The sequence below is a fragment of the Protopterus annectens genome, chromosome 1.part0 (assembly GCF_019279795.1).
Source record: "Protopterus annectens isolate FY-2018-M chromosome 1.part0, PAN1.0, whole genome shotgun sequence".
Classification (NCBI taxonomy): Eukaryota; Metazoa; Chordata; order Ceratodontiformes; family Protopteridae; genus Protopterus; species Protopterus annectens.
In genome coordinates this window covers 1,762,129,230-1,762,150,016 of record NC_056725.1, presented here as the reverse complement: position 1 = coordinate 1,762,150,016, position 20,787 = coordinate 1,762,129,230, and the positions used below count along the sequence as shown (strand labels likewise).

Here is a 20,787-nt window from a genome sequence, read left to right as displayed (position 1 = left end):
TACCCTGTTTGCTAACATACCACATCACTGTGGTATTGTCTGTGAACACCTTGAGAGGCTCTGGAGAGAAAAAGAGGATGAAAGGCCTGAAGAGCCAGCAGAACAGCTCTCATTTCTTTGACATTGATGTGCTCCTTCTGCTGACAAAGTACCTTTAGAGAGCCAAATGTTGCTCCCCATCCCATGTCTGAAGCATCTGTGAACAATTCCTTAGAGGGAAGAGGGGGATGAAAAGAGATACCTGGATTCAGAGACAACTGCGGAATCCAGCCATGAAGTCCTTGTCTAAGACAAGGAAGAAGATGAACTACAAAGTCTAGAGGATGTGCATGCTGAAGGCACACTGACTTCAGAAACCACTGAAACATTTTTATGTGAAGTTTGGCCAGAGGGAGCATTGGAATGGTGGATGCTATGAAACCCAGAGCTCTCAGAAACTCCATGGCAGTAATGGAAGCCAGAATAAGAGAGTGAAAGAAAGGAGAGTTAAGGCGTTTGGAGGAGGCAGAGATGCAAGCATTGGCACCGTCTGAATCCTGCAATCCAGAAAAACATGATCCTGAGGAGTCAGAAGGGAATAGGCAAAATGAAGATTTAGCAAAATGGTCTCTGGAGAGGATGGCTGAATCAGCAGGTTGTCTAAGTAAAGAAATATTTGGATGCCTTGAAGCCTGCAAAAATCAATCACAGGAGCAAGGCATCTGGTGAACACCTTGGGGCAGTAGAAAGGCCAAAGGGCAAAGCAGAGAACTAAAAATGCCAGGAAGCAACAGAGAAATGCAAAATCATCCTGAAAATAGAATGAATCAGAATATGGAGATAAGCACCCTTGAGATCCAGAGATACAACATAGGCCCGAGAGAGCAAGAGAGGAGACTGAATCTGAAGGGAAAACATTCGAAAGGAGGGCAGTTTTAGAAACGTGTTTAGATGAGAGAATTCTAGAATAGGTCTCCAAGTGCCCTCTTTTCTGGACACTAGAAACAGCCTGGAGTAGAACTCTTTCCCCATTGGGACACAGGCACTACTTGAATAGTACCCTGAGTCAAGAGATTTTGAAGAACCTCTGGGAAAAGGGAAGTTGTTCCCGAGGAGGCTAAGGAATGCCCATGTGACACCCTTCCTCTGAGTCAGTAATCAAGGAACCTTAATCCTCACCACTAATACCGGTAGGAGATGGTTCACTTAGAAGAAAAATGAATAAAGACAATATTTTCAGATGCAGCTCTCTGCATCAAGCACAATTTCCCTTAACAGCACAAAGGGAGCACACTCCAGATCTGGGGCTAGACTTCCTCTCCAGGCCCCAAATAAGACTCAATCTTTCTCTCTGCAAAAACCAGTGGTCTATGCCCCTGTTCCAAGTAGCTGACACAAACACACACACAGATTTACCAGCTCTGCCACCACCACCCAGACTATAAGGTGGATTCACCACCATCAGCTAGCTACTTTAAGGCACTTACCAGAGTACCCAATTACTCTTTGTCAAACATTACCATTTGTATAGTATTCATTTTACTAAGCAGCAAGCCTTTCAGGAGCATGAAGCCACAGTGTCCCAAAATAAATGCAATTATTCCCAAGGATTAAAATATTTTTATAAGATCAGCTACAATAAAAAGTTTAGATATATTTAATAATAAATAATAAAATAGAAAACATGAAAATACTGATTATATATTTACAACAAGCACCAGAGTTTCATTCACAGGATATATACAAATACAGATGCAAATATTCAGATACAGAAAAACAATATTTAACTAGTCTTACTACATTTTCCTAACTGACTGAAGAATTACTGTTACCCATTTACTTGCTAGATCAAGGCAATATGAAATGGATATGGGTCTGTGTTGTCAGGTCCAAGACAGAGTGCGGAGTGTCTTCTGTCAGACCTCTACTATCTAAATATAATTTCAGTGCTGGCTATACAATGACATCACATCTGGTCACATGATTATGTGGTTCCCACAATATCCCCTTGACTAGAAGCTGAACCACGATCTACCACAGATGTGTCACAATACACACCTAGGATTTTGCTAATGCTTCTTCCAGCATCTGGAGACTATAAAACAATTCCAGCCCTTTCACCCCTCCTGTAGAAACTAGCCAGCCATTCTCTGGCACCCCAGGGTAGCAATTAGTTCACGACTAAGGACAATAAGAGCCCAAGCTTTCCCAGACATTGTGTCTCTGGCTGCATTCAGGCCTGTGACATGAAATCTTTATGGCCTAAACCGAGTCATTTAATATTTGGCTATTTTTCTTAAGTAAGCTGAGCTGAGCTTAACCTCTTCCCTTCCAACCTCTGTTAACATACATACATTTCTTCAGTTACAACAGTACAGTCTGATATAAATGTATATTTCTTTTCTGTCCAGCAGGACCCATTGTTGATACATTTTTAATACAAGCACCTTTACAAATACATCTGTAACACAAGTTGTTGTTGTTGTGTCTTTCGGCTTTTCCCGGTTAGGGGTCGCCACAGCGAAACTCCGGTCCGCTAATGATTGGCAGTAGATTTTTACATGCTGAGTTGCCGGCCCTGACGCACAACCTTCAATGAAGGTACGCCCATTCACGCATGTCTCCACATAGAAGACGCTCTAGCTGAGAATCGAACAGGACAACGTCTTACTGTGAGGCGACAATCTGTACAAATCAGTTTGATATTCAAATGAGATATAATTCTTTACAAAACTCCAGCTAGTTATGCTGGCAAGTGTCACACATGCACTGCCCTACTGTCTCTGGCACAGCTAGTACTATCTCACATCATCACATCTCTCCTCCCTTTAAAGACTCAAGCTAGTTTTTCAAGTGACTCTGGAGAAACATTGCTTGAGAGGAATGAGACTGTCTGGGAACACGTTAACCCACATACCCTGTCTTAATAGCCCATTCGCATTGGAATTGCTGACCCCTTCCACTGAGGTGTCAGTCCGAGCCTCAAGTGAGGAGATCAGTCACCAGATACCCTTCAGATACATCCTGCCACCCACTGCAAATACTTTGCTCAAGGGCTTCCCTATCGTGGTAAAGCTTCATCATGTTAACAAGGTACAGTTTGTGCCCCTGCATCTTGCCTAGCAGTTTTACCATGTAGTTAACATCACTGACCTTCTTTACCACTTTAAAGGGTCCTTCCCAAACTGCCTGCAGTTTATTGTGTCTGACAGGAATGAGCATCATAGTCTGCTGTACCACAGAATTCTCTCAGGCTCAAGCATTCCTTTCATACCAGACCTTTTTCCTGCTGTTGAGCTCCTGTTAGGTTCTCCTGGGCCAAGCCTATGAGCTCCCCAAGCTTTGTCCTGAGGTTTAGGACATATGCCACAACATACTCCTTGTGGGATTCACACATACCCTCCCACACATCAAGAATCAAATCCAAGGCTCCTCTCACCCTATGCCCATACAGCTAATCAAAGGGTGAAAAACCAGTGGATTCCTGGGGTACCTCTCCATATGTAAACAGCAGATGGGGCAAATATTTGTCCCACTCTATCAAACTGGTCTTCAAATGCCCTTAGCATGGTCTTTAGTGTAGCGTTTAACCTCTCCACAAAACCATTAGTCTGGGGGTGTGGTCTTTATGTGCTTTATCCCACTGTGCTCCCACAGACAAGCCAGCAGGTCTGACATGAAACTGGCACCTCTGTCAGTCATTATTTCTCTTGGGAAACCTACCCTGCTGAAAATCTCTAACAAAGCATTTGCCATCTCCTCTGCCTCATTGTAGGACAGAGTTACCACCTCAGGATATCTAGTAGCATAATCTACTACTACTAGGATATATTTCTTCCCTATGGAACTTAGGGTATTCAGAGGCTCCACAATATCCATACCCTCTGAAATGGTTCCTCAATCACAGGCAAAAGCATCAAAGGTGCTTTGACCTTTCAGCCTGTCTTGCCTACTTTTTGGCAAGGCAGGGGGAAAGGACAAAGTGTCTTTGATGCCTTGCCAAAAAGTACGCAAGGCAGGCACTTTGACCTTTCCCCCTGCCTTGCCTACTTTTTGGCAAGGCATCAAAGGCACATTGATGCCTTGCCTATTTTTTGGCAAGACATCAAAGATACTTTGACCTTTCCCCTTGCCTTGCCAAAAAGTAGGCAAGGCAGGGGGAAAGGTCAAAGTGCTTTGATGCCTTTGCCTGTGACTGAGGAGCCATTTCATAGCTACCCTCTGAAATGGCTCCTCAATCACAGGCAAAGGCATCAAATGTGCTTTGACCTTTCTCACTGCCTTGCCTACTTTTTGGCACTGCTAACAGGTTCTGCAGTACCCTATTACATCCCTTGTGATCCCAGGCCAATAAAAGTTCTGAATAATATGTCTCTTAGTATGCTTTATGCCCATATGACCTGCAAAGGAATGCCATGGGCTATGGGCAGAAGTGCCAGATGGTAGGTTCTAGGCACTACTGACTACTGTGTTACCTCACCCTCTAGCCCTCCCTCAGGGGTCCACTCTCTATACAGTAACCTTTTGTTCTAGTATACAGACTCCCTTTTTCCTTGAGAATCAGGTGCCTCCTTAACTGCCTTTCTCAAGCCTCAAAGTGTAGGGTCCGAGAGCTGAGCCTGTCTCAACTCTACCTTTGTGAACCTTCCCAGCTCCCTGGAACTCATGGAAGGAAGTCTGGTATCTTCTGACAGCAGTGCCTCACTGTCAACCTGGGTACTACCACTCACCTCTGCCCTTGCAGTCACTCTGTCCAAGGGAACATCAGTACCATCAGCAACTATGACTCAACTTCCGCTTCACTGCTACAGGGTAGCTTCCCCCCTTGAAACAGCCACATCATCAGCCCCACCTTCAGGTGTGGGGTCTGTCTGAGTCTTCCCCAGACTACCAGACCCAATGCCTGTCTCCAAACCTGACTGCATATAACTACATGCATACAACGTACTGCATTATCAAAATCAATCCCTATTGAGACATCTGAAGAGATATCCTCAAACACACCTACTTACTTACTTTTCCACCCTTCAGTCAAGATGAACCCTGGCCAAAGGTGTCTGTCATGGGGTCTCTCCTAAAGCTCTGACTGGAATGGACTGCCCAAGCATGTACTGCTACTCTTTAACCACTGCAGGCTTCATAATGGTTATGTCACAGGCTGTGTCTCTCTTAGCAGTGGCCTGTTTTCTACCCACTAAGATAGGATACAAACTCCAATGATATATCCTATCTCCAGACAATTTACCACTGGCATACTGTTATTCTCTCTTGCTGGCTCCCCACCTTGTTTCAGTGGACATCTGTATGATGCATGGCCCCTATGGTTACATTTAAAACATCTAACCCTTGATCCTGGCCATGTACCTGAACTAGTTGCTTCCCCTGTTACTGGTGGACTCTGTTGGGGTGGTTTACGCTGCCCACCATGAGTTCTGTTATATCCATGTGCAGCACTGGGTATCCCTTGCTTGTGCAGTGGTGCCCTGCTTGCTAAGTAGAGATCCCCTTTTCTCCACAGCTCCTCTGCAGAGTTATATTCCCGGTCTGCCAACCAGATTCTCATGTCCTCAGGCAAGCCGCTAAGAACTTGTTACCTCACCAAAATGTCTGATAGCCTTTTAAAAGTGGTGATCTGAAACCCACTCACCCACTTGTGGAAATAAATGCTTAGCTCTGCAATATAATCACATACATTTTCATTTGCCTTATGTCTATGCTTACAAAATTTGTTTCTGTAAGCTTCAGTTGTTAACTTAAAACATTCCAATAAACACTGTTTAACCTTGTTATAAATTAAACAGTCAGTATCAGACAATTTAGAAACAGCAGTTACAGGTTTACCATGGAGTAAGGGGGTCAAAAAACTGTACCCTGAGCCTTGGTCAACATCATATTGTCTACATACTCTTTCAAATTTGTGAATACAACTATCAAAATTATCACCGTCTTTATACTATGGAAGAAATTTACTAACTTTTTTTGCTTCTGGGATTAGGTTATTCCCTTCCCTATTACCTCCATGTTCCTGTCAAACAGTCAGCATATCCCTCTCATATTGCAACTGCTTCTCATTTTCATTAGCCTCCAAACACTGCAGTCTCTCTGCCAATTCTAATTCCATGTGTTTTGACTCCAGTTCAAGTCTCTTTAACTCCAAACAGGTTTTTAAATCCTCCATGGAAAAGATGAACTATCCTATTTCTGAGGGTTGCACATCTCCGTTGACAAACTGGGTTTCCTCCTGGTTGCTTGTCTATGCTACAGCTGCAACTAAGGCTGAAATCATTTCCTCTTTAGCCAGGTTGGCATGCACCAGTCATTTGGATTTGCACACCTTAGCCAACTGATTCAGTGTCAGCTTGCCATAATCCCCTGCTGATATATTTGCCTGCTTTCCCTGACTAAACTAAACCAACAAAAATAAATGTTATGAAAAACAAAACTCTGCATGTTTACCCTGTGATTGCTGAGAGTACACACACCTTCAGTGACAACTGCTTGCACGCTACAGAAGTTCTATTAATATCCCACCACTGCCACCAAAAACTGAACACCTCCCACCCGTGTCAATGGTGAGGATTAAGGTTCCTTGACTAGTGGCATAGAGAAGGGATGTTAAAGAAGGATGGGATTTCCACACCATAAAGTACCCCTGATAAATGACTTGACAGAAACCAATAATTCTGAGTGATCTGAAGCCAAGCAGGAAGAGAAAGAGAAAGAGGAATGTGGCTGGGAAGAGACAGTCATACAGCACCTGGTTTGTCTGGAAAGGAAGGCTTTGCAATCCCTGAAAACTGAGTAGTCTTAGCAGGAGTAGCATGTTTGCCATTCTTCTTGGCTTTAGTAGAAGGGCGAGATTGCCTATGAACAAAAGCAGGCTTAGCGGGGTAGTTTCTCTGAAATTTAGACACAGGAGAAACAAAGACATGTTTAAGCTTCTGTAAAGCCTTACCATTCTCCTGAAGGGGCTTAAACAAAGCAGCAGCTGCTTCCCCAAACAAAAGTTTAGAATCCAGAGAAGCATCCATCAACCTAACTTTAATATCATCAGATAAAGGCTGAAGCCTAAGCCAAGAATACCTCCTCATCACTGAACCAAAAGCAGCAGCCCTAGAAGGGGCATCTGCAGCATCATAACTACATTTAATAGAATGAAGAATGGCTTGAGGAGAAGTCACTAAGCAAGGAAAGAACAGAAGTTTTACCCTCAGAGTCTGGAAAATCAGAAATAAGTTTTCAGGCCTGAGAAAGAAGAGGTAACCCATACCTAGACATATGGGTCTGATAATTAATAGCCCTAAAAGTTAGGGTAGCAGAAGTGTAAACCTTTTTACCTAGCCTCTCCATAGTTCTGAGGTCCTTGTCAGAAGGCAATAAAACTTGGGTGGAGGAAGCAATTGAGATGGCTCATCAGAGACTACAGACACTACAGAGGGGTCATCAGTAGGACATTTATATAAAAAATAACAATCCTCAGGCACCCTATAAACATCAACAGGCTTTATGGGAGCAGAGGGCAGAAAATCAGGTGCATGAGAGGCACTGGAAAAAGCATCCAGCAAAGCAGCCAAAACAGGAGGAATAGCTGCAGGTTTAGGAGATTCAAACTATGGCAACTCATAGTATCTCTTATGGATATCAGAGACCTGAGCACAATCCCACTTACAAAAAAATCCATCATTCTACAGAGTGTGTCTCCAAAGGAAATTTCCTCAAAAGGAACATCAGGACTAAGATTCCTCCTCCTCCTCTGATCCATAGTTCAAAGGAGAAGGAACTTAAGTAGAATAAGTCAGGGATTCATCATCAGAATCCAACTCATCCTAAGAAGAATCCTGTTCTCTAGGCCTTTTAAGGGGGGGTAGAGCACCAAGGAAGAGCAGGAACAGAAACCCCTTGAGGAGGCTTTAAGGACATTAAAGCAGTAAACAGCCCCTGAGTGAAGGTCTACCACTCACTTTGTGGATCTCTAGGAGCAGAGGAAAAAGGTTACATTTTTTTTTTTTTTTTAAGGGAACATCTCCTCCAAAACCGGAGAAAGCTCAGACCCAGGATGGCAGTCAAGAACCATAGCAGAAACTTCTTCCCCCAACTAAAAATTGAGGAACTCCCCTAGACCCCTCAGAAAAAATAAACCGTGGTTCACCCTGAACGTCTGAGACGGATACCTGCAAAGCCTCGAATCCTCACCAGTGTCCAACATGGTCATGGCAGAGAAATCTGACAACCCTGCCGGGTGAGCCTCCGGGTTTGTAACAACCTTGGGAGAAATATCTGGCAGAGGCTGGACAGCAGAAGATTCCGGTTGAACATTTTTCACCTTTTTCTTCCCTAACGGCTGACCCTCAGTGTGGGAGACTCCTTCTATTATATGTTTAGTGAAAAGCTTAAGATAAGAAGTTCTCAAGATACAAGGAAAGGGAAGAAAGTCTACTGTGAAGGGTTTTCAGGACAAATGCCTGACAAACTGAACAAGATGTATGGTCATGAGAAACTCCTAGGCAAAAAAGACATTTAATGTGGCGGTCTTTATTGGGAATCTGTCTCCCACACTGGCATTTATCCTTCCTGGATGACAATAACTCCAAGCAGCACAAAAAAGCAAGAAAAAACAAAACAAAAAAAAACAATGAGGCACTTACCTGCAACTGCTAGAAGTCAGTAAACAGACATAGGTAGTCACTGGAAAATTAAAATGCATTCAACTGGTGGAAAGCGGATGCAGGTAAACAGATGAATGGTGAACAGATACGTTCAGACTAGTAGCAAAGAAGTTCTGATTATGGTAGACCTGAATGTCACCTTTATGCCCTACACTATGCAAGGAGTGTTTGGGTGACGTTTGGCATACCTTAAAGCAACACTAGTCTTTGTTAGACTGGCTGGATATCGGGCTTCCATGAATCCCCATATGTTAAGAATACTGTAGCAGTGAATGTAAGGACATCTGATATAAACTATTAAGATGGAATGAAGGAAACAAAGAATTGGGCATCCCTATGTTATGGAGATGTAGACTGCTAATGTACTTGAGGCAGCTCAATTAAAACAACAATAAACCAGTTGTTTATACAATATAATATCATACTTTAGAAGAATTGTTTATTTTTTTGAGTTGTTTGCCTCCAGACATGAACTACTTTCTGTGATCTTAAATCAGTGTAGGAAAACAGTGAATAGCTTAAACGGGAGTTTTGCACATTATGGATAAACAATAGTATACCTTGATCCTAATCTCTTTCAGACCAATTAGTGTCTCTCTCAGCTCCAGGAGATTTCTGTCATGTCTCACTTCCATCTGTAATATAAGAAGAAAAAAAGCATTAACACACAGAGGTAAAGCACAGATATTTGATTATTAGTATTGCAGCAGCTGTTTGAATAGAGAATTATTACAGTAGAAATTCATTATATGAATGGAAATTAGCCACAGTTGTCTGTTTGTGCCCACCCCCTTTTCCCAGTAGTAGGAGTGAGTGGATGCAGCTTTGGTCAGTAACAATTACGGGGAGTCAGTGCATGAAACAAAGTGTACTGCACACCTGACTCTGTTATTCATCTTCTTCTTTTTGTGCCCACAAGTTGATAAAATGTAAATACATTCTACTAAAACAAGGCTAAAGGAGGTTGTAAATCCTTACTCAGATAATATAAAAGTACAATAGTCAACGTTTTACCAAAAATGTATAAACGTCTAACAACTAGCTAAGGAGGACAAGAAAGAAATACACCACAAGCTATGAACAAATAAAAATATTAAAAAAAATTGGTTTAAAAAAGAATGCTTTTTATTGAGTTGCTCTAAAAAGTAAAAAATAAGGAAGAGTGAACGCTTTGCAAAACAAACACAGACACACTGATTTCAGAAAAGCATTCAAGGTTGATTATTGGGATAATGAGGCACCAGAAGAAGTAGTAGAAATCAGCAAAACCAACCTCAAATGCTTTTCTGAAATCAGCATATCTGTGTTTCTTTTGCAAAGCTTTCACTCTTCTTCATTATTTTTTTTTTACTTTTTAGAGCAACTCAATAAAAAGGGGCAGCCGCGGTGGTGTAGAGGTTAGCGTTTCCACCTCACAGCAAGAGGTTCTCCGGTTCGATCCTCGGCTGGGGTGCCTTCTGTGCGGAGTCTGCATGTCCACCCTGTGGTTGCAAGGGTTTCCTCCCACATCCCAAAGAAATGCTGTAGGTGGATTGGACATTCTAAATTGGCCCTAGGTGTGAATGTGTGCCTTCTGTGGAAGGTTGGGTGCTGGGCTGGCAACTCGACACCATAAAACACCACTGCCAATCATGAGCGGACAGGTGCTATGCTGTGGCAACCCCTAACCGGGAAAAGCCGAAAAGAGAAGAAGAGCAACTCAATAAAAAAACAATTCTTTTTTTTTTTAAATGTGTTTTTTATATTTTTATTTTTTTACTTTTTAGTCTTTAAGTAAAGTATCGTCTGTACTGTGAAGGGAGAAGCAAGAGACAGAGAGAGAGGGAGAGGGTGTGTGTGTGTGTGTGTGTGTGTGTGTGTGTGTGTGCTAAAATCTCTGTCAAAATCAGGGACAGCTGTGAAGTACTCATATCCTTCCTGCATAGGGGACACAGAGGTTAGTAGTGCTATAGTAAAAGGATTAGCTGAGTAGCTTATACACTCTATGCCAGTATAATAGAAAATATCCTGTCAGTTTGCATCTGTGAAGTAATTGCCACAGATATTCTGTGGCAGAGAAAAAACTCTTGGCAGACATACTTGAGTACTTGCATTTTTTGTACCGTTTCTCAGTATTTCAATTGTTTTTCTAAGAAAATATACACCGTGAAGCAAGTTCATTTCCCATGGATATTTTAAAAAAATAGCATGTTGAGAATGTGGGCTGTGCGTCACAATTTCATGAGATATTGCTACAGAGTTTAAACTTTAAAAAAATATTGCTTTGAACTTGGTCCTAAAATTCCAGGCTGAAATCAGCAAGTTAGCATTCCAAGTCTTTTCACTGTGGTTATGTGTTAATATCGGAGTGAGTGTCTTGGATTTTTCATTATATACATAAAACATAGTGACACTAAGGTAAAGATTAACCCGTTAAGATGTGTAAATAGAGCCAGTGTGTTATTTCTGACAACAGCACTCTTTCCCTGAAATTCATTCTGGTGTGTGTGCGTGCGCACGTGTGTGTGTGTGCACGCACACGCGTGCGCACTTACATGTGTGCACATCTGTGTGTGTGTGTGTGTGTGTGTGTGTGTGTGTGTGTGTGCGCACTTACATGCGTGCATGTCTATCTGTAAGTTATTTAGAATAGATCTGGTGTGTGTCTGTGTGTGTATGTCTGTATGCGAGCAAGTCTGTATTAGTGAGACAGTGGAAACAATGCTGAGTTTCACTGCATTTTTTCCACTGTCTCGCTAATGATAGAGGGATAATATTTTACTTAAAGAGCAAAATATTGTCCCTCTGTCATTTTCTATGCCTGGGGTACAGGTTTTGTTAGGATTTACTTAACTGTCAATTAGCACAGTGGAGTGTGGCAGGTAGTGTATCGAAATAAAGCTTTGCCCAGTTGCTGAGCTTCTTCCTAAGCTAAGGGTACAAGGTTTGAATCTTTTCACCTTCATTTGCTAAAAGTGTGATCTTCAGTAATTTACTTAAGCAATATTAGTGATTTAGAGCAAGTAGGAATTTGGGCTAGGCTCCTTAATGGTATGCTGGACTGCAGTCCTATCAACTAGCTATGAATCTATTCCCAAGAGGTAGTGCAGTGGACAGGAGGGGGGCAGGTAAATTCTAAGGTCAACACCCTTGCACCATGGATTATTGTCCTTATTCCAGTGTTGTCATGAAAAAGATGGAAGTGCTGTCAAGTTGTAGCAAATGATAGATGGTTGAGTTTATGTTTTTCTACATTTATATAAACTTGTGTTTTGTTTGAAAAAATATCTTTAATCTAGTGACTTATCTATCTATATACTATCTATCTCTCAACCCATCTATCTATATAATTATATTTTTATTTAGTTATTCATAGTGGGTGAACATTGTGAAAGGAAAACATACTGTACATCCAAAATGTGACTTTCTGTAGGCTGTGTGACATTTCCACTTATTGTACTAGCAAAGAGAAGCAGTGTGTGTATGTGTTTGTGTTTGTGTGTGTGTGTGTGTGTGTGTGTGTGTGTGTGTGTGTGTGTGTGTGTGTGTGTGTGTGTGTGTGTCTTGCATATTCATATCAGCATCCAACTTGCATCAAAAACAAAACCAAAGTGCTGCCTTCACTGACCCACCTGGCCAATCCATTTTCCATCTTATACAATGCAGTTCCACATGCTGTGAAAGATTTCCTTTGGGTATTCATTCAGTCCTAAATTACTTAGTTTCTGTTTGTCCAGTCATGGTTGCTAGATACTGTAGTTTGCTGTATTTGTTTTATTGCTACATAGAGCAGAGAACTATGTAGGATCATGTTTTACTGTTTAATATTTAATCCCTACTCACAGCATCATGGAGAAAGAGTAAGAGATTAAAAAAAGATAGTGGACTGTTCTTTATCCAACTTGCAGTGAAAAAAAAATAAGGGGGTGTGGGGGAGATCCCTACAAAAACTCTTGCTTGTATTTGATACAATTTTCTATTTACTCAAAACAGTTTTCTCATTTCAAGTACTGATGATTAGATACTCTCTTGCTTGAGGAGATAATTTCATGCAGTAAGGGATAAGCAGATACATTTCAAGGGGCTGCAGTTCAAAGTATCAAATGAGAAGCACTGTGAACAATCACAGTAATGGTCTTGATAGTATAGCTGAAATGTGAGAGGCAATGTTTGTGTTCTGTGCTTTATTCTCAATATCTATCTTCCCTTAAGAATACTTCCTCCTTATGGAAAAATGCAGCCATTAGGTCCTCTGTTTAAATCATCCATCTCCTTCTCCTGATATGTGTCCCTTTCTAATCTCCAGTCACATGTTAAACACGAACAAAATGGGGTATAACCAGTTGTTTTGAATATAAGAACACACATGACCAACTTAATCATGTGAAACTTGGCTTTTGGAAAAGCAGCAGCACTCCCTTCTACCAGATTGTTGATACCGTCTTCTCCAACAAAGACAAAAGTCTTTTAATGGTACCTTTGTGTGTGTGTGTGTGTGTGTGTGTGTGTGTGTGTGTGTGTGTGTGTGTGTGTAGGAAATTACGTCAGGAGATGCGACAGTGTGAATGTGTGGAGAAAATGATGTACAGAGATGCATGCTTGTGTGTGGAGATAATGATGTACGGAGATGCGTGTCTGTGTGTGTGTCTATGTGGAGGAAATGGATGTACAGAGTTGCGAGGCTGTGTGTGTGTGTGTAGACACTGTATGGAGATGCAAGTGTGTGTGTGTGTGTGTGTGTGTGTGTGTGTGTCTATGTGGAGGAAATGGATGTACAGAGATGCGAGACTGTATGTGTCTGTGTAGACACTGTATGGAGATGCAAGTGTGCGTGTGCGTGTGTGTGTGTGTGTGTGTGTGTGTGTGTGTGTGTGTGTGTGTGTGTATGTGGAGGAAATGGATGTACAGAGATGCGAGACTGTGTTTGTGTGTGTGTGTGTGTGTGTGTGTGTGTGTGTGCGTGTGTGTGTGTGTGTGTGTGTGTGTGTGTGTGTGTGTGTGTGTAGGAAATGATGCTGGGAGATGCAAGAGTGTATGTGTGTGTGTGTTTGTGTGTGTGTAGGAAATGATGTTGGGAGATGCAAGTTTGTGTGTGTGTAGATAATGATGTACAGAGATGTGTGTGTGTGTGTGTGTGTGTGTGTGTGTGTGTACGCACGTACTGTCTCACTAATGACAGAAGCACAATATAAAGAGTAAAATACTGTCCCTCTGTCATTATTAGAATGTTTTTGTGTATGGATGTTTGTCTTCCCGCTGTTATGAAAAAAATATTCATTAATACAAACAGATTAGCTTCTTAGATGCCAGTTTTTGAGCATTTAGAGACAGGTTAGAAAGTAATAACACCATTCTGCTTAAATTACTACCACTAATATACCTCAGCAGCTGATGGTAGTAGTACACCGTCTTCTGTAAGGATCCACATATGATAGTCTATACCATGCTTCAACGGGCTATATAGGCCTTCTGTAATTAAAAAAAATAATAATTCAAAGCCCAGTCCTCATTTAATTATGCAAAATGCTTCCACAACTGTTATTATATTTCTTCTCTTGTGCCATCCCTAATCTACCAAGACCTAGTCAGCTTATCAGCAGTAGGGTAGGGCAAGAGGGGCAACTGCCCTGTGACCAAAATATTGGGTGGGTGAGATCAGCTAATCCTAATCTCTCTTAATGCAGTACCAGATTTAAGAGCCAATTTTGCACACACAGCACTGTTGCCTCACATAAAGAGGTCCCACAGTTTGACTATTGGCTGGGGTGCCTTCTGTGCAGAGTCTGCATGTTCTCCTTGTGTTTGCATAGTTTTCCTCTGGGTGCTCCAGTTTCCTCCCACATTCCAAAGACGTACAGTAGGTGGAGTGAACACTCTAAATTGGCCATAGATGTGTGTGTGTGTGTGTGTGTGTGTGTGTGTGTGTGTGTGTGTGTGTGTGTGTGTGTGTGTGTAGTGTGAAAGAACAACCGAGGCAGAGCTAGCCAACTGGCGGTGTAAACCTTGGCTGTAGATGATTTTCATTGCTGAAGTGGCACCCCGACTCCATGTGCAAAACTGGGAAAAGGGGTTGTAGATGTATGTATGGATGGATTGCATTTGCAGTCAAATCTGAGTCATGTATTACTCGTGTGTGGTCTAAACTGTCCTACATTATAGCATGTAGTTTGCTCCAGTTTAAAAGTAAAAAACAAAACTGTATTATTTTTTAACTAAACCTGAGTGCTGTAGCACTCTATGGAGGCAGGGTATAAATTGTACCAACTGTTTGCTACATTTCTAGGAAGTGGTTTGCTATAGTTAAAAAGAAGAACTAAAACATATGAGCACTGTGAAAGCTGCCAGCCTAGCCAGATAGAATTCTGATGATAATTTTGTCATCTGTAAATATTAATGTAACAACAGTACGCTCTGCTGGCAGAAAGATGACCAAATAAAGCATGCTGTGACCCTTTGATCTAAAGTCGGCTCCAGATGGTCCATATAAAGACATTATTCCTATTGTTTTAACCAAGAGTTAAATTGCTAGATTTAAACATGCAAATGTATTTTTATTGCCCTGCTTCCTGACCAGCTGCAAGATAACACAAGGAAATGTTAAGAATGTAAATGTAGTTTCTGTTAACCTGGGAACTCGGGGAAATGTGAAGAATGATGTAATGGGAACCAGGAATGTGATTTTAAAAACAGAGAGAATCAGTCGGCATTAAGCATTTTTGTCTTGACCATCCAACTCATCAGCACTCTGCCTGTTCTATAAGTAAGTTTATCTTAGATTTGTGTTTTCTCTTAGTCTAATCTTTCTAGTTTCTAGCTATTTCTAAGTGTTTTTCTGTGGTCAGAAATGTACTACTGAATTATTTTAAGTATTTCTCTGTGATCTCTAACCTGTTGACTAGCACTGTGTAGTAAAAAGTATTGTCTTGTGTTTTTATTATTTATTAAATATTTTAAAACCTTTCAACTGTAGCTGTTTTGTGTAGAGATAAGTTAAGCTCTAAGAGTACATTGCATGTATATAGGGATCCTGTATCAAGTCACTCTAATAAGCCTTGACTGCTTAGTTATACTACCAATTGGATAATAATATTGCACAGTAATAACTGGACACCCTTTTAAGGGCCTTTGAGTAGCTGATAAATATTAGCTTGGTGGTGGCAGTAATTTCTACTGTATAGTCTGGGTAAAAGGGGCACAGCTGGAGAACCTGTGCCAGCCTTCCCCAGGAGTATAAACTCTTATCTCAAAGTGTGTATGTGTGTCAGCTACTTGGGCAGGGACATGAAGCATGGGTAAGACAGAGAGGGTGCTGGAGATTTTAGCTTGCTCAGCTGGCTGAGATCTGGACCCTATAGCTGTGACAGTGGGGAGTCTTACTGGGGACCTGGAGAGCAAGGGAGCAACCAGCCCCGGACTGACTGGGATCTCTGTGTGCTCTTAAGGGAAATTGCACTTTACTGTGTGTATTTGTTATCCTTTCCTCCTATATGAGATGCCGCACACTGGTGTTAGTGGTGAGGATTGAGGCTCCTTGATTGCTGGGCCAGGGCACAGGCGTCACAAGCACTATCAACACTCCCTGGAAACTACAGACGCATAAGTCTCACTATAAGTAAATACACGGAAAGAATGATCATGGAGATGATCACTAGAGATATAGTAAACCTCCAGACACTGGACCCAACCCAGTTTGGTTTCTTCAAGGGCAGATCATGCCTACTCAACCTGGTGGACTTCTTTGGGAAGGTCACCAAAGCAATGGATGAGAGCAAAATCGTTTACACTGCCAACCTTGACCTGGCCAAGGCATTTGACATAATACCCCACTCGGGCATTGTTGACAAACTCAAGAGGTTAGGTACAAACCTGTATGTTACCCAGTGGATAGCCAACTGGTTCACAATGAGGACCCAGGAAGTTAGAATTGGGGAGTCCACCTCTACAGAGGCCAGTCACAAGTGGAGTCCCTCAGGGATCAGTCCTAAGTCAAGGCCAATGTCAGCAGTCTCTGGCTGACTAAATTTACAGATGATTGCAAAATAGGAGCTTCACTGAATCTCACACTGACACAAATCTTCTCCGGGTTCACCCGAGAGGATTTTGCCACTACAAAGTACATTGAGGATTTCCTGGCAAATGTTATTATGAAACAACAAGGACAGACTCAGAAATGCCATCTGGTATGGATGGCTTCCTATTGGAAGAGCAAGACCAAAGATCTGAAAAAATAAGTGGAATTTTCAATGAAATGTTGTTTAAAACATTTAAAGCCTGCCCACCCTCCCGCGCTCCAGTGTGGGAGCTATGTCCCCACATCCCCACAACATATACGAATTTCAAGATTGCTGTATCTCACAGTAAAGGCAATACACGAAGATATCTTACTCTCAGACTTAGCATGTATCCCCCAACTTTGTATATTGTCTAACCATTCAGAAGTCTGCAGTTCTGGTCTTCAGAATATTAGCAGGCATGCAGCATAAACAGAATCAGTAGCTGCTGCTGTGCCCACTGCACCAGATCATTCAAATGTACAACAGACACTGTGAAATTCAACAGGCAACCAGACAGATAACCCTAACCTTGTCCTGGCCACTGCCCCAGCTCATTTTAGTGTTCAGAGCCAATATAAAGCTCAACAGGCAACCAAACCAGACTACACCAGTAGTTGCTGCCCTGCCCACTGTGCAAGCTCATTCCAATTTACAGCAGGCAATATGAAACTCAGCGGGCAGGCAGTATAGACAACACTAGCAGCCTTAGTCCCTGTACTAACTCATTTCAGTGTACAGCAGGCACAGACCAACAGGTTATTCCAATGTACAGCAGGCAATATGAAACTCAAAGTGATGCCATAATAAACCCTTTGAAAGACTTCTTGATCCCAGAATCAAGAAGCTTATTTTTTTTTCCCATGCCTCATCAACTAAAAACTGGGAAATAAGAGACACAATTGAGAATCACCTGGCCACAATAACAGAGGATGAAACTCTTCTAATAAACCTCTTCATATCTTTTAACTATTTGTTCCACAAATATTCTACCAAATGCTAAGTCGTGTAAACTATGTGCAAGACCAAGAAAATGACAAGGAAATCAACCCTAAGGTGGTTTAGAGAGAACAGTACATCATTCAATTGGGGGCTTCCAGAGTGTGCCCACCTTATTAAAGGCAAACAGGTGAGCATCTGGGTTCTTCCATGTAACAAAGCAAAGCTATTCTTAAAGGTCAGCTCAAGATGACCCAAGTCTTCTCCTCCATCATCTTTAGCCACAAAGGGCCAAAGGCAAAAAATGCAAATAAAGGATTGCTTACATCAGATATCTGACAAAGACATTTTACATTATAGTTATAAATGCAGAGGTGGAATCTCTCACAAAGTAACTGTTACACAAAATAATAAAAGCAGTCAAAAGAATACTAATATTAGTTTATGTAATGCAAGAAAATAAATTAATATAAAAATAGTTGTATTCCCTACCACAGACAGGGATGGCTTCTTCTGGTGCAAGCTATTAGGAGACGTAATCAGCACCTCAGAAGAGATGATGACTGGGCATTTGTACAGTGCAGTACTAGCATTAATTTAAGCAATTGCAGCCAATATCACACCTGTTTAAATGAACACCATTATATTTGAATAACTGCAGAAACAAAGATATAGTAGAAGCTCTTTGCTAAAGTTCTGGATTTTTTTTTGGCCTCAGTTCTGGGTTGGGGTGCCAGTCTGGGAACTGACCAGGACACTAACAAACCTAGCAACAGCTCTGGTTATAACTGCTGTGACCTGTTAACAACATCTAGCATTAAGGGTTATAAGGCAGAGATGAGATGCTGCAAAAATGAAAAATGCAACATGCTGGATGATGTGACAGAGCATGATCCTGCATGTCAAAAACAGGCAGGAATACAGAGGTTATAATACGATGGCTATTTCATACAATGCACACAACTATCCACAATATGTATTGGAGCTAGCGTAAGTTGTTATTTTGAAGAGAAGAAAAAAGTCTGTACTATCAGGTAAATGGATTTTGCATGTACCAGACCCTTCTGTCAGTAAACGTACAGATGCCTGCCAAGCAAAGCACATCACCTGTGCTTCACTGCAGAACTTGATAAGACGTAAGAGTAGACTGTGGCTCTGTTAGTGAGAAAGGTGAGGACCAGTTGTGTACGATGAGTTCCCTCAAAACATCCAAGCCTTGGCCTTCATCCTGTGGCACAGAAGGATGAAGCCCTGACTGTGACTAAGATGACCAACCTTTGACTAGCAGCTCGGTGTTGGAGGAACTGTGTCAGGGAGTATGGGAGTGACTGGTTGAGGCCAGCTCACTCATCATGGGACAAGGAAGGAGATGTGACCACGTTTGGAATGTTCTGTGACTGCTGGTAGCAGCTTTTGGGTCAGAGTGGCTTTTCTACTGTAGGCTAGGAAGGTGTTCTATGTGCTTGTAGGGGCATGAAAAGGGCCTCCTAGCAGAGTTACAGCAACAGCTATCAAATACTGTAGGGAAGGACTTACACAGGGAGGGAGGGAGAAACCCCTTACATGACTGAAGGTCTGGTAACTTCTGACTCTTGCCTCTGAAGGAGAACAAATGGGCTATTTACCTCTCATCTCACTCAGGAACATAAAAATCACATGTCTCTTGAGTTGGCCTGGGAATACATCAGAGGGCTCATGCCCCAAAGGAGGAATTAATTGGTTGGCAGAAGAGGGCTGATGACTAGGGGTGGGAATAAAAAATATTAGACTTGAAATGTAGGGGGAACAATACTTTAAACAGTAAATGTTGCATTCACTTTTAATGTTTTAATATTCACTTTATGCCTCCACAAACTGACAGCCAGCAGCCCTCATTTTTCCCCATTTACATTCTAAGAGCTGGCCATGACATGCCATCATCCAGGCAACCATCAGGGCTAGTTTTTCGTTTTTGTTTTTTTCTTTGCCCTCCAACATTGTGGTAGCAAAAAGGCTCACTTTCCATCAAGACAGAAATTCTGCTGATCTTACACCTTTGTAGTGTTTTGTCAAATGCCAATACAACAATGAGGCTAGCTTCTTCTTTCCCTCAAAATATGTGGGTTAGTGGCAGCCACTAACTTCCATTTTATACCGCCCAACTTTTCGAACACCTGAGTCACAAGTCAAACTTGGGACATCTGGGTTTAGTCAGCGCTTTATCCATCTATGCCCAACAATTGGGTAAAATGAATTGACATGTCTACCACACTGGGTTAATTTACACAACAGACAAATGGTTAAGGACAATCTAAGATGAGGACCTATCAAATTATGTTGACATATCTGCTGGTAAGAAAACATCTACTAGTCAGTTAACAACACATAGAATGATTATAGTGTCTTACCTAAGCATTGTCTGTCTGAAACAATACATTTAATTATATCTTTATTGATGTTGGTGAAATTCGCGGTGCTTGTCATCTAGAAAACAAAAATAATGAAAGCATGCATCATTGCTGAAGCTTTACCTGCAAAATGAGAAGCAATTACACAAATATTGAAAACAGCAAATGTTATATAAGACTGTATTTATCACAATAAAATTGGAGATCACATCTGAGAAATAAATACATATGTGTATATTTATTTATTTAACATTTGTTAACTGGGAAAGTCTGACTTGGAACAGAGCCAATTTTCAGTGGAGGCCCGGGGAGAAATGCTCAAGATGCATGTCTTTCAAATTTGGGAGATGCAGACTCCACTCAGAAGGCACCCCCAGCCGAGAATTGAACCGCTATTGGGTCCAGATCTCAGCCTAGTGGGCAAGCTAAAACCTCCAGCGCCTTCTCTGTCCAAGCAGTGCTTTGTGTCCCTGTCCAAGTAGCTCACACACACACACACACACACACACACACACACACACGCACACACACACACTTTGAGAAGAGTTTACATAACCGCACAAACACTCCTGGGGAAAGCTGGCCCAGGTTCTGTAGCTGTGCCCCCTTTTCCCAGACTATACGGTAGTATCAGCTACCACCACCCACTAATATTTATCAGCTACTCAAAGGCCCTTAAAAGGGTGTCCAATTATTACTGTGCAATATTATTATCCAGTTGATAGTATAGCCCACGGCTAAAGCTATTGGGGTGGCTTTGTACAATTTTACCACAGGAATGCAGGT

General features: G+C 41.8%; 1 protein-coding gene across 3 annotated transcripts in view; it reads right to left on the bottom strand.

Moving 5' to 3' along the window:
- The window catches only part of LOC122799840 (CASP8-associated protein 2-like), a 65,120-nt gene that overhangs the window by 42,156 nt on the left and 2,177 nt on the right, over positions 1–20,787 (bottom strand). Inside the window, exons 2-4 of one of the 3 annotated variants that reach the window (XM_044069179.1) lie at positions 20,002–20,077; positions 14,005–14,093; positions 9,206–9,280 (exon numbers count right to left, since the gene is read on the bottom strand). In XM_044069179.1, the coding sequence (XP_043925114.1) occupies positions 9,206–9,280; positions 14,005–14,093; positions 20,002–20,077 (240 nt within the window). Of the gene's footprint in view, positions 1–9,205; positions 9,281–14,004; positions 14,094–20,001; positions 20,078–20,787 lie in introns of those variants that run through there. The other 2 variants (XM_044069171.1, XM_044069189.1) reach the window with 2 other exon arrangements.